Source organism: Rhipicephalus microplus, chromosome X (genome assembly GCF_043290135.1).
Source record: "Rhipicephalus microplus isolate Deutch F79 chromosome X, USDA_Rmic, whole genome shotgun sequence".
Taxonomy (NCBI): domain Eukaryota; kingdom Metazoa; phylum Arthropoda; class Arachnida; order Ixodida; family Ixodidae; genus Rhipicephalus; species Rhipicephalus microplus.
The window spans coordinates 501,855,145-501,869,189 of NC_134710.1; the positions used below are offsets into that span (position 1 = coordinate 501,855,145).

Genomic DNA, 14,045 nt, shown 5'->3' on the forward strand with positions numbered 1-14,045 from the left:
GATGTATATTCAACAAAGCCCAGTTTAATGCTGAATCATTTGTTCATAAAAAACATCTTTCAGCATCGGTTATTGAAACTGTTAAGCCAAGTTATCCAGAATTAGCTCATTCAAAATTTCTCGCTAAATGCCTTTGTGGGAGACCTCAGAACCCTAACCAGTCGCTGAATTGTCGTGTGGCAGTGCACTCTGAAAAGCGTTTTCCTCAGGCACCAAACACTGAAAATATGCACTCTTGATGCTGTGCTCACTTTTAATGGCGACAATATAGCCTGTAATGATCCTTTTGAATGAACCTTTTTCAAGCACACTAGCGCCACCAACGGGCGCAAAAGCGCTTAGGGGAAAAGTTGATACGCCGCAGCAGCCGCGACGAGCGCGCGGGCCTCATGCTTCAACTTTTCGTTTGCACCATGCCAGCGCTTGTCAGATTAAGTGAACTCGACACAGTGTGATATATTACTGCCTGATTCACTTACAAACTTCAGTGTTTAGGTGTGATGGCCTGTCTGGGATTTTCCTTGTCCCCCTTTTCAATCAGCTCAGCAGTTCAGATTGCGTCACCTAATTATTATATTATTTAGCGTCAGTATGCCTTCGGCCTAAATAAAAAGCAGTACAACTTGGTTGACTAAAAAGTGCAAGCACTGTTCATAAATTCACGGATGCATTAGGAATCAATGTCCTTTGACGCTGTTCACAAGTAAATTGTACGGTTTTGGTATACTTATTTATTTATTTATTTTATTTATTTACATTTCACCTACATCACCGTGAGGCATTACGTAGGGGAGACACTGGTCTGAAAAATGTTTTTTAATTTTCAGTATTTCCAACTGAAATTTTAATACAATATGTATTTTTCACAGCTGAAAACAAATATGCAATTAGTTTTTTGCTATCACTTTTAGATTGTTAAATATTGACTGTTACATAAACTTGCATTCTGCCCAGCCTTTTGACATCTTCCTCATAAAATGTTGCTACAAATTTGATATGACAGCATTTCATGAAGGCCAGGGAGTGCAACAAAACCGTAATTTTATTTTTAGCTTCATTGGTACCAGAGTTACGGCCTTAACAAGTATACTCATTAGAAATCTGAAACTGTTGCTTAAGTTTGTTGCTAATTAAATCACTATTGTAAATAAAAATATTACTGTTTTCTTGCACTAATCAATGTATAAGCTTTCAAATGCTGCAAGAATGATCAAAATCCGACTGCTACATCAAAAGATATTGTGGGCAATGGCTTAGGGTGTGATGAAAAATGTTGTTTTGAGAAAACGAGAAAAGAAGTTTAGGAACATGCTGAGCACTTATATTTAACAAGAAAAGGTGTGAATCGGTGTATTACCCTGTTAGAAACCACCAGGAATGTAGTCATCATCATTCTCCTTGGTGCGCTTTCTTTTCATGGCATGCTTGAAGTTTTCAGCATGCTCATGCTTCTTCTCTGATGCCACTAGTTGGCGACTGTCCTTTTCTGAGCATCTTTCAGCGGCCACAACACTCTGCTGCAGGTGCAGCTCCTTCAATATGGCGGCATCTGCTCTCCCTTTGCCAGCGTTGAACCTTGCAACAGCTTCGGCCACAGCAGCTTCAACGGTGAAAAGCAACGAGTGTTTGTTTTTGGACACGAGTGACCAGATGACGGAGTGCAGGCTCTCGTTTGGGTTCTGTGTTTTGCCTCGCTGACAACGCTCGAGCAATTTCTTGTCATAGAGGCACGTGTAAATAGGCCGCAAGGCATCAACCACATACTCCGGCAGGTTGTAGCGATGATTCGGAGGAGTCTCCTGCTTGGCAATAGCCTTGTTGTACTTGCACCATGACTCTTCACCAGTTGGGCAGTGAGAGTGCTGAGGGCTTGCATCAGTAGATGCTACGTGATAAAAAGGTTGCCCAGACAGCATTATTCATGGCCTCAATGCTTCCTTGGTTGCTTTGTAAAGCCCATTCATAATATGTCGTGAACTTTGTGACCAGCTCGCCTGTCAGTTTGCCCTTGCCGCCAAGGCTTGGCTTTCCTTCGGTTCTTTGTTTTTGCAGGAGGTTTCGAAGTGCTGTGCCTATGCGCTTATGCACATGGTTGACACAGTCCACTTTTTCTATTTGCACGAAGCCATACACCTGTGCCTCCTGCAGACTGTTGAAGGCCCGGCTGTCTCCATCACACAACATGGTTGTGTAGCGGAGCCCATGTTTCTCCAATGAGCGGCCAAATAAAATTTGTGCTGCTTCTACCTCCATTTGTCCTGGCTTACTGGAGGTATTTTTTTGGCAAGTGTGACCAGCTAGCCACTCGGCATACCTTGGGTTGTCCTCCTTCGGCCCTAGCTGGCAGCCCAAACAAAAGTTCGATAGGACGACGAAGTCGAGCACATAACCCGTGAATGGTTCAATCACGGTCCCTACACAAATATGGGATGAGTGGTCCTGGTCAGCCAAGTCCCATCAAAGGAAACGGTGATATTTCCAGGATTTCTATAGGTGAGTTCGGAATACACCGTTTTCACGGTGCTCGCGCAATCGTCAATAACGCGCGCGGCAGCCTTCTGCGCGGCAGGGTTCATTTTCAGTTTCACAGTTTGCCCGTTTCCTGTGCTTATTGCCGTGCGAACCGCGAGCACGTTAATTTCGAAGGGGCCGTGCGCTGCGTCCCCCCTGCTCTCGGCGAGCTCTACACAGTCCTCAATTTACTGCACTCGTCACATGTGAGAACAAGTTTCGCGGCTATGCCATATTCGCGGTCTTCCTTGGAGATTCTGCCAGACCCGCCACACACACCGCACTTCATACACTAAAGAAGTTCGTTGACCAACTCTAAGCTAACGACGGTGAACGGCGTACCAGGCGTTGCGGCTCCATCCGAGTCTCGAAAAAAAGACCGCTTGCATTTTGTGGCAGACTTCGATGAAAGATCTTGCAGAACATCGCTCGCACGACACTCGATGGCCACTTTTTGGCAAGGTTCCTTTTGGCGTTGCATAAGTCTGTTGCCAGACTTTGGGGTGGTGTTGCGTCGACCACGCGCTACGATGGGGACGCTACGCTTCCCCTAGCTGTGTCAGCACAAGACATATCGTTCGGACTCGTGTATACATGTGATGAATAAGCGTTCCAAGGCTGGTTAATCGGGGTATGTCGGATATGCTACAGGTATGTACGCCTGGAAGGCTACTTTATCGAAGCAGATGGAACGAATTAAGCGCGACTTGCGCGTGCCTGTAAATGGGGCCCGGCCGACGAGCCACCGTCGCTTACAGGGCCCCACCCACAATAAGCACAAACTACCAAAATTCGAAATAATGATTGTGTATTGTTTCTCAGCTCAAGAGCTTAGTATACAACAATATGAATAAAATGACATAATAAACATAATAATGACAATAATAATAATACAACATAATGACAACATAAACATAAGAATAAAATGACAATATGTCTCACTACGTGATAATCACAATTAAACTGGATACCGGCGAGCAATTACCTCCATCAATCGAAGAAAAGGGTCTTTCACGTTGGGACGTGCGTTAAGTGATCTCCACCAAAGCCAGGCGAGGTGAGACGGCATAAGTGAGGTAGTCATCTTGTTGCTGTTGTGAACGAGACGGCGCTTGGCCTTTTGCCATTCACTTTCAATCCTTTGCGTGTTGGCGCCTGTCGTAGGATCAACGAAGTTGACACTGTAGTTCATGGTGTGCCAGTCCAAGTTTAGCGGTGTTCCGTTGGCATCCACAAGTCTGGGTATGCACTGGTACGCGGCCCACTCGTCGCTGTACACCGTCGTCCCGGGAAGAATGTGCTGCCGGTCGAAGCGATGGCGCAGGCGACAGTCCGATTTCATGAAGGAAGGCCTCTTCCGCGGCAGGGTACCTTATAATGTCGGCGATTTCGACAATGCTGGGGTCTATCCGTGGCGTGGCCATGACGAGACGCTTCCTGAACTGGTAACAGTGTAGCTTGCATGGCTATCGTTACGACATTTTATAAGGGTCATGAGGTGAAAGGGGGATAGAGCGCTCTAACGTTGACAGAGCGCCTACGTGATGCAGCATCAGCGGGGAAAGAGGGGGTGGGTCACGGCGCCGACATGGCGCGAGCATCTGCGGAGAAAGAGTGGATGGGCTACGGCCCTAATGCCTTGCGAGCACCTGCGGAGAAAGACTGGATGAGCAAAGACGCCTGGAATAAAAAAACATTAAAAAAACTTTTTGTACCTCTAACGTTGGTCAACATGGCGCCGACGCGACGCGAGCATATGTGTGAAAATACGGGATAGGCGAAGACGCCTCGAATTGTACAACACCTAGGTCACGTACTCCACTTCGGTGCCCCTCCTTCTCCACAGCAACGGTGACTTGAGCGGGAGTGCGAACGACGTTACGTGATGCTACCTGATGTGACCCACGTATCACATAAGCAGTACACCACCCAAGGGACGTACTCCACCTCGGTGCATTGGGCGTTGAGACATGGCCAAACTTGCTCACGTAAACCCCTTAAATTTGCTCATTTGGTGCTTCCTATCTCGGTCGCAATCACTAAGCTTTAGGATCGTGATCCTTATGAAATGCCGTAACATTAGTTGTGCAAAGTACATTGTCACCATTTCAGGAGCTGTCACGTTATTGGACTGTCGAAGACGCCATCGCTTCGAGCGGCAGTTCGACTTGCAGACAGTCGGGAACAGCACAGAAGCGGCCGCCGACATCCGAGTGATGGAGAATTCGCAAGGACCTCAGCTTAATTATGGTGACCCAGGATGCAGTAAGTCGTCACGTACAATTGCCCTGGCAAAAAAAAAGCAGACCCACACTTCAGGTACAATGGTTGCAGGAAACAGCTAGCTGTCCCAGCTCCGCGGGACACTCACGATGCAGGGTAGACAGGGGCAAGGCTCCTTTTTTTGCCTCTCGAGACGTACTCGGTCGTTGCACGTCTCATCGTTTTCAGCCAAATTTAGCGGCAGTCTGGCAACAACCACCCTTCCAGTCTGGCAACCACTTATGCAACGCCAAAAGGAACCTTGCCCACTTTTTCAGCGTCGGAAACCAGGGGAGTGTCGTCGCGCACAGCTCTCGTGTGATCTTGGGACGCGGCTATCGCGTCCGCGGGTTCCGCGGTGGTGATAGCGCTGGCACAGCCTGCTTCTTCGGAGTTCTCGGCGGCAGAAGGTCTCGCTGGTGATAAGGTGCGGGCTCTCAGACGCCGTTTTCGCCTTTTTCCGAACGCATGAGCACTCCGGAACTTCCGATGACCGCCTGCCATTGCACCGAATGCACAGCCATTGTTAGGCCTCTACGCAAAATGGCGGCTTGCACACCGCTGTCTAGCAGACGAATTCCTTCGAGTCTAATAGGAAACCGGGAACTACCCCATGTGACAAAAACGCACCAATGATGTGCGAGTGTCGTGTAGCCAACACGGCGACACGTGAAAGTAACCACGCTACACCACTGTACGATCCATGACAATAACCAAGTTTAATCAGCGAGTATCGTTTATATACACACGAGCACAGTGGCGCCATCTATTGTGAGTCCAATGACTCAGTAGGCCATCTGGTGTAAACGCACAACACTACATCTACCCCCTCCCTTGATAATAGAACACAGATTATGTGCATAGAAAAGAAACAGTCACTACTCGTGACAGAAAATTATAGGAAGTCTCCACTGTAAACAAGTCACTGTACATAGTCCCCAAGTCTCTCTGGTGGTCTTCGCTCCCGTGTAGAGCGATGGAGGGGCACCGGCTGCTCTTCTGGCTGATGGACGACCTCTGGTTCGTTGGCACGATCAGCACCCAGTCTTGCAGTCGTGTTCCCCGTTGGTGGAAGCCGTGGTGGGCTTGGCGTATGAGGAGGCAGTGCTGACACCCCCCCCCCCCCGGAGACTGTGCAGCTTCCTGTATTGGGATATTTTGGGTCGTGTGGCTCTTTGCCTTCGAGGACGGTTTTCGTGCTGTGACGTTTCCTGCCGACCCGTCTGTCTCCATGTCCGCCCACAGCGGTTCTTGTCTTGCCCCCGTTTCTTCGTGACCAGCTTCATGGGGTACAGCCGACAGTTGGGAGGCATTCCAAGTACGGCCGTCCTCCAAGTGAAATGACCATCGTCCTACCCGCCTCAGTATTTTGAGTGGAGCCCCAAAACTAGGGGTGCATTTTATTCCAGGTACCGGGCGTTTCACCCGCACGTAGGCCCCCACTTTAAATTTGGGCTCCCGGGCTGCTCTTCGCTTGTCTGCATACGCCTTATTTCTTTGTTGGTATTCGCAGACACGACGCCGAAGTCTACGCAGTTCACGGGCGGGATGGGTGCCGAAATCCGCTGATGGCTGGCCAACATCTAATGATGTCCTCATGTGGCGGCCATGAAGCAACACTGCTGGAGAGATGCCAGTGGCGCTGTGGGGTGTGGCTCGGTAAATACCCAGGTACTCTGTAACTGTGGTCTTGATTGGTCACTGCTCTAGGAGAGCTAGTTGTATATACGATTTCAAGACCCTGTTGAATCTTTCCACTAAGCCATTGGCTTGAGGGTGGTAAACTGCCGAGAAGAAATGCTTGATGCCCCTGTCTGCAAGGAAACACTCGAATTCACTCGACGTAAACTGTCGGCCATGATCTGAGACTAGTTCAGTCGGGTAACCCTCTCGCGCAAAGACAGCAAGCAGAAAGTTAATCACCGTGCGAGAAGTGATGTCACTGCAGAACGCAATCTCTGGCCATCTGGAAAAGTAGTCCACTACCATGATGACAAATCGACAGTCGGCCGGTGCACGTTCAAAGGGGCCCATGATGTCTATTGATATTTTGTCCCAAGGCCTGTCAGGAAGCGGGACAGGCTGTAGTGGGGCTTGCCAGTTCTTGACACTCTTGTCCGAGGCTTGACAGGCGCTGCAACTCCGGACGGCGGCCTCCACATGCTTGTCAAGGCAAGGCCACCAGTACTTCTCCCTGATGCGCTGCTTAGTCTTCACAATTCCTGGGTGTGACTCATGAGCTAACTGGATGAATGTATCCCTTAGCTTGGCAGGCACTACAACGCGTTCTGTACGCAGAAGCAACCCATCTACTACCGAGAGCTCGTCTCGTATTTCGTAGTACGGAGTCAGTTCTGCGGCAAGTATTTTTCTTGTTGGCCATGATGACTGGATAAATTGCATTACCTGCCGTAGTATGTCATCCTCCGCGGTAGCAACCTGAAGATTCTCCCGATGTACAGACGATGTAACCAAGGACATAACCTCTTCATCAACATGGAAGCCCCCTTCTGTGTCTGGCACGGGCAGTCTGGACAAGGCATCTGCTACCTGGTTGTGGGCTCCGCTGCGGTACTGTATTTTGAAGTTGTAGCGCAGCAGTCGTGCGGTCCACCTTGCAATACGAAGTGGCCGCTGTCCTGTGCTACGGGATGAGAGCAGTGCCACCAAAGCCTGGTGATCCGTCAGTAGAGTAAATGATCTTCCCCAGAGGTAAACGTGCCACTTCTCGCAGGCCCGCAGACAGGCAAGGGCCTCGTGCTCTCAGGCCGAGTATTTTCGTTCTGTCTTTGTTAATGTCCGCGATGCAAATGCCACAGTACGCACATGGGACCCCTCCACTTACTTCAGTACGGCACCGAGACCGTAGGCAGAGGCATCTGTTGCAACAATGACAGGTAGCTTCGGGTCAAACATTCGGAGGACCTTGTGGGATGCTAGAAGTCTTTTTTACTCCCGCGAAACTCTCTTTCGCAGCGTCATCCTAGTCGAAGTGAACATCTTTGCAAAGTAGACGACGCATTGGCTCTACTTGCTCTGCCAGTCGCGGCACGAATTTGGAATAGTATTCAACTAGCCCCAAAAAGGAGCGTAGCGTGGCTGCATTTCTAGGCGCAGGAGCATTGATGATTGCATCAATCTTGGTCTGGAGCGGTGCTATACGCTCTGTGCTGACACGATGTCCTAAGAACGACAGCTCCGACGTGTTGAAGACGCATTTTTCGTTGAGCTTGAGCCCAGCTTCTGCTATTCGTTCCAGCACTTGCTCCAGGTTTAGCCTGTGTTCGCTCTCCGTCTTGCCAAAAATGATTATGTCATTCAAGTAGCATAAGACCCCTTTGCAACCTCCAAGAATTTTCGTCATGATCTGCTGAAACACAGCTGGTGCCGATGCCAACTTGAAGCATATCCTCTTGAATCTAAAGACGCCATCGTGAGTTATAAATGAAGTTAGGCCCCTGCTGTCTGGGTGCAGCACAACCTGGTAGTAGGCTGATGCCAGGTCCACCTTGGAAAAGCAGCGGGCTCCATTGAGGGCATGAAGCAGCTCCTCCATATGAGGCAAAGGGAAGTTGTCTGCTACTATAGCTTTGTTGGGTTCCCGGAGATCGACACACAGTCGAATGCTACCATCTGGTTTGCGGGCTGCTACAATAGGAGATACCCACTCGGAAGCATTGACTCTCTCAATGACATCAGCAGCAAGTAGCTTCCTAATCTCGTCAAAGACCGGCTGGCGGACTGAAAATGGTAGGGGTCTCAGCTTCTGTGCGACTGGCGCGATGGAAGTTTTCATCTTAACTTTGTGTTGCACACTTCTTGCAAGTCCCAGGCCAGGCAAAAACAAGTGGCCAAACTTGGTCCACAGTGTTGGCGGCATTTCAAACTTGGGAGGGCCAAGGGGTTTTTTATGCCTGGGGCTTTGGGGAAGGCCTGAACTCATTGCTGGAAGCTCTCGGCATTCCTGCGTGGACATTTGCAGGCAGCGCAATTCCTCTCTCATGATGAGAAGGCCAAGGGCTTGAACAGCATCCAGGCCAAGGAGAGATGTACCACATGGCGTAACATGAAAAGTTACAATGGCTTCTTTCTCCTTGTATGTGACTATGGCGTGAAATGACCCGAGAACGGGAATCTTCCTGCGCGGAAAATTCAGCAATGTAAGATGGGAACTTGTCAGTTGTACTGCGTTTGCGAACAAGCCTTGGAATTGGTGCTCACCCATAATAGACACGGCCGAGCCTGTGTCCATCAAAAAGTTCATGGTATGCACCCGTGTCGTCGCGGTAACTGACGCGACATTGACATCCACGAAGACGCCTGTGCTCTTATCAGTACGGACCGCCAAGATGCTAATGACACTGGTAGCATCCTCTTTCGGAACGATTTCCTGGACCTCTGCAGAATACCGTTCTCGGCCGCGACGGTAGCTGCGACATGCTCTCTTAAAACGGCCGCGGCGTCCGCAGGCAAAACATGTGCGACCGCGCGCGGGACATTCCGTAGGCGAACACCGTGCTGCGCCGCAGTTTCCGCAGGCGTTTACATTTCTAGGCCCGGGGAAAGCAGCGGCGGCGGCATTCATATCAGGTGAAGGTGCGCTGTACGCGCGTGAGCAGCTGACGTGGCGACGGCCCGGGAGGCGTGTGCCATTATCGCCGTTATCTCGTCGATCGTGCCTGGCTGAGCTGTCTCGCAACTGCTGCTGAATGCGCTGCACAGGATTGGCGAAGGTTTCGGATTCACGCTGGGTTTGCTCACGAAGCTGTGCTACCTCGGCAGCATGATCGAACGTAAGGTTATCGCCCTCCAGCAGCAATCGCTCTCGTAGCCGCGGGCACGTGACGCCTGCTACGAATTGTTCACACAGGTTTTCGTCCGCTTGAGTGGCGAGATTGCAAAGAGCTGCTAACTCCCGAAGCGCTACGCCGAAATCAGTGATGGGCTCACCCTGCAGTTGACGACGCTCCCGGAATCGATGGCGTTGAAGGCAGACGTTGCAAGGGGCGGCGAAATGCTTCGAAAGCATCTCAACGGCTACGTCGTACTCGTTGAGTGGGCGTAGGGCTCCCGTGGTCATGTCTTGCGTTCCAGTAGGTGCAGTGGTTCCGATGATTCCAGCGGCAGCATCTGGCGTGGCCGTGACACCGGGTGCAGCACTCGTTGTCTCTGCTTTGGTTTGCGTCGTACTAGGTGGAAGCGCGTCGAAAATGCGCTGTCCTTCCGTCCCAAGACAGTGCAGCAGGAGGGCTCGGCGACGTGGTGCGGGTAGCTTGTTCGCTCCGAACGCCAGCAGAAACCTTTCGAACAGTCGTAACCATCGGGCCCATGGCACATCGGGCGTGCCGGGGGTGGCCAGAAAAGGAGGAGGTGGCAAAATGCCCGTGGAAGCCATCCTCATCGCCATAGCGTCATGTAGCCGGCACAGTGACACGTGAAAGTAACCACGCTACACCACTGTACGATCCATGACAATAACCCAGTTTAATCAGCGAGTATCGTTTATATACACACGAGCGCAGTGATGCCATCTATTGTGAGTCCAATGACTCAGAAGGACATCTGGTGTAAACGCACAACACTACAGCGAGTATTCAGTTTTTCTTTATGCGCGATAGCTGCGTTGTTGCTAGACGAAAAACGTTCTATTGCTAGGAACAGATAATAGAAAAATGCGTCTTTAAAATGAGACCAAAATGGCCGCGCTACTTGGTGCGGTTCTCGCGCGCTGCGGCGTTGAATACGACTGTTTTTGAGGTGGTTTCGAAAGCGAAAATGGTCATCAAACTGACTTTGCGACCCAATAACTCGACAAATACGCATTACAGGGCTCTAATATTTTAAGAACAGCTTCCTTAGACCTTAATGATTATGAAAAAAAAATACTTCAAAAAATCGGTTTTTCGGAAAATTTTCGGCCTCACATACCCGTGTCTCCCCTTAAAGAGTGATTTAGAAAGAACCGGTATTTGTAAAATATACTGCATTCACTAGACCGTGTGCACATCGCTTGCACGATATGCACATACCAACTTTCCTTGGCACTGTAACTACAGGTTGGAATAAAACTTACAAAGTGAAAAGAAAGAAGTAGTACCAGAAAAGAAATATGCACATCGGAAACGCTCACTCACGACTGAAAGGTTATCACACGTGTTGAAAAAAATATGTAAAAATATGGGGGTGTATCGTGCATGTCACCAAGAGGCAAAAAAGGCAAACAACCAAGACGCGTGTCTACAGTTCATTAATAAAGTCAAGTTTCTTGTGCTGTAAAGATAGTGAAGGTTAATTTATTTAAACAAAGTGTGGTGTTCTTTATGATGTGTCTCCGAGATTTCTCGCGTGGTCGAGTTAGGGTGACTGTGCAAGATAACCAGGCCTCCAAAGATGAAATTGAATTTTCATGATTGAAAATGCGAGGTGCGACAAGATCACTTCATTCAATGAATTTCGATGCTCTCTGAGGCACGTGTTTATACATCAACCAGTCTGACCAATGTATATATGTGAACACAAAAGGAATTCGATTTGCAACTCTTGCACAACAATTAAAGAAACAGTTGGCATACCTCTCATGGTACTTTTCTCTGCCCACTGCAGAACCGTGCAACCTTTTGCGCTCTACGGAAGAAATGGTACTAAGCTTATGGTGCTAAAGACACAACCATCACCTCGCATCACTTTTCGATTTCATTTCAAATTGTGCAGAACATATGCATGGAACCACTGCAATATTCCTAGTTTCCTCACGGGTGAAGGCCGTCCGAATCAATCTTTGTTTGCAGTGCGAATGAGCTGTTCATAAACAGATGCAAAATGATAAAGGCAGAACATCGCGCATTCTTGTAGCTTGAAACTGTTTCTTTGCTGAGTGTTACTACGATATCATTATTTCTCATGAAGAATATTTGAACGCGCCGACACGAAATACAGCAGTGGTCTCACTCAATGTGAAACATACTGCCAGCAAGCATGCTCTGCTGAGACACTTATGCATCTTAGAAGAATTTAAAGTTATCGGAGCAAGGTGTTTCACGTGAATGCTAGTTCCATCCCTTTGTCTTCAAACACGTTTTAGAATATGTTTACTTTTTATTTTAGCAAGATGGCAAGTTGGGCCAGTTAGATTACCAGTGATGGAAGTGCTGCGCCAATTGCGCCAAACTGCGCCAAGACAGAAATGCTGCTACATGCTGCGCCAAATGGCTGTTTTTCGCGTATATTGCGCCATGCCTGCGCTGAGGCCAACGTTTTGTGACGCTCGCCTCCACGGCCAATGGTTCCGAAACCGAAACAGTGCCGAAAAAGCAGCCAAGCCAAGCCTATCTTCAGCCACTGCTAGCCGTGTGCGAAGCGTTGGCTAGTGGCCAGAGGACGTCGCACCAGTCACACGTGCTGGGCGCATTGACCGTTCCGGCAGGCAACGAAATGGCTTTTACGAGGAAAGGTAAGCCTGTGACATGTGTCGTTGACGCCTGTTTTGTGTTGGCTGATGTGGATATAATGCTTGAAATGTTAAAGTTGAAGTGTTCGAGCCTCCGATTGTTATTCTTTGTAAAACCCTTGATGTTATTGTGCTGTTAAACCTACTGTTTATTGTCGCGTTTTTGACGCACATTTCGTGCTGTTTTTGGGCGCATTTGCTTTGGATGTCCCCTGCTGTGACACCAGTAGCCCCTAAAAGTACCGGAATTATCGAGGGGCTCGTCTTTTCTTTGTTCGACATAAGTCCTATATTTATATCGCACATTATTAGCTCTGAACTGACGTGAACAAAAATATAAAAGGCACGAGTGCCAATAGGTGCATTTATTAGCAAGTTATTCGTAGAGACTTGTATTGCGGGATCACAGCTCATTATTTTACATTGTTTGTTTGCGATTCGTAACTGTCTCCACGCAGCACGGTTCAGCGCAGTAGTGGCAGTAGTTCGTACGAAGTGACCATGCGGCATCAGCAGCCACGTGTTATGTATTGATGTGCGCATGAAGTTAATATCGTGTAACCTTGATCTGGGCCATATCGCGCTTATCTGTACTGACTGAACTCATAATATATCGAATTTTGGATTTTTTACAATTGTTCGGTAGCATATGAAACGCGGTTTTGAAAATTAACAGCGCGCCTGTCGCCGTGGATTTTTATATAATCATAGCATTGTATAATGATATTAGCGCGCCTTGGGATACCTATTTCAATTATTCTTTGTGCTATAGTGTGGCAGCGCATCACCAAGCAGGGAACACCAGAGCTTGAATTCAGTCGAATATCCGAGTGGGCAATTGACCTTTAAAGTACATCGGTTGCGGCGGAGCGGTGTGCACGGAGAAGCCAAACGAGAACGCAGCGGGGTTTGATGTCGGTCGGAATTGCGCCTCCTAATATGTAAGCAATCGCGCGCATTTGTACCAGGCAGGACTGAGCGCGAGCGTCTGAGGGTAGTGGGACGTAATCAGGCGCAACATGCCCGACTTTCCGTTCGCGGAGAGACGCCTTTGACACGGCGATTTTGTCGTTGTTTGGAGTCCGTTTTAATTCTGTAGAATGGCATCGTGAAGGCGATTCTTACAATGCTGGTAATAGTTTTGCCTCAAAATTTCAGACACTATTTTCTCTTGCTCAATTTACCGTGCATTTGCAAAAATAGATATCCAAGTTTGTGTTTAAGTTGTATTATCAGAAGTTTGTGTGATCAGGGCAACATTTTCTTTCAGGTCGTCAAAGCAAGTTTAATAACCAAGTGCTCAATGAGATTGATTCCAACGGTGACATCATCTCTGTTTGGTGCAGACAAGGGATAAAACAAGAGGAAGCATTCTGCACCATCTGCAACACTATCATAAACTGTGCACAGCATGGTATAGCGGCTGTCAAGCGTCATGCTGCCAATAAGAGTCACGTTGAGTTGTGCACTCAACATAGAGATGCTTCTGGTGTTCTAAAGAAGCCTGCTACTAAGCAAGTTCAGCTGGAATCATGCTTTGCAACTGGGCCAGGACTTTCTGAGGCAGACCGTGCTGCTCGAGCAGATACTTATTTTGCGCTTGGAGTGGCGTTGTCTGGGATCCCTTATATATACGGGGATGCAGCAACGAAGATGATGCCGTTGATGTTTCAAGACTCTAAAATAGCCAAGGAGTTCCAGTGTGGTAGGAAGAAGCTATCATACATAATTTCAGATGGCCTAGGTCCATATTTTAAGAAGGCAGTCACAGATGAACTGAACAGGCCACACACATATTACACAATTCAGATCGACGAAACACCGC

At 48.6% G+C, this 14,045-nt stretch overlaps 1 protein-coding gene across 5 annotated transcripts in view; it reads left to right on the top strand.

Annotated features, from left to right (window-relative positions):
* Positions 1-14,045, top strand: part of LOC119160747 (protein GPR107) — a 428,055-nt gene that overhangs the window by 382,453 nt on the left and 31,557 nt on the right. Inside the window, exon 16 of one of the 5 annotated variants that reach the window (XM_075881008.1) lies at positions 1,524-2,246. The exons of the other annotated variants lie outside the window; for them this stretch is intronic. Within the exon in view, the coding sequence (XP_075737123.1) occupies positions 1,524-1,646 (123 nt within the window). The 3' untranslated portion in view covers positions 1,647-2,246. Of the gene's footprint in view, positions 1-1,523; positions 2,247-14,045 lie in introns of those variants that run through there. 5 annotated transcript variants of the gene reach the window in all.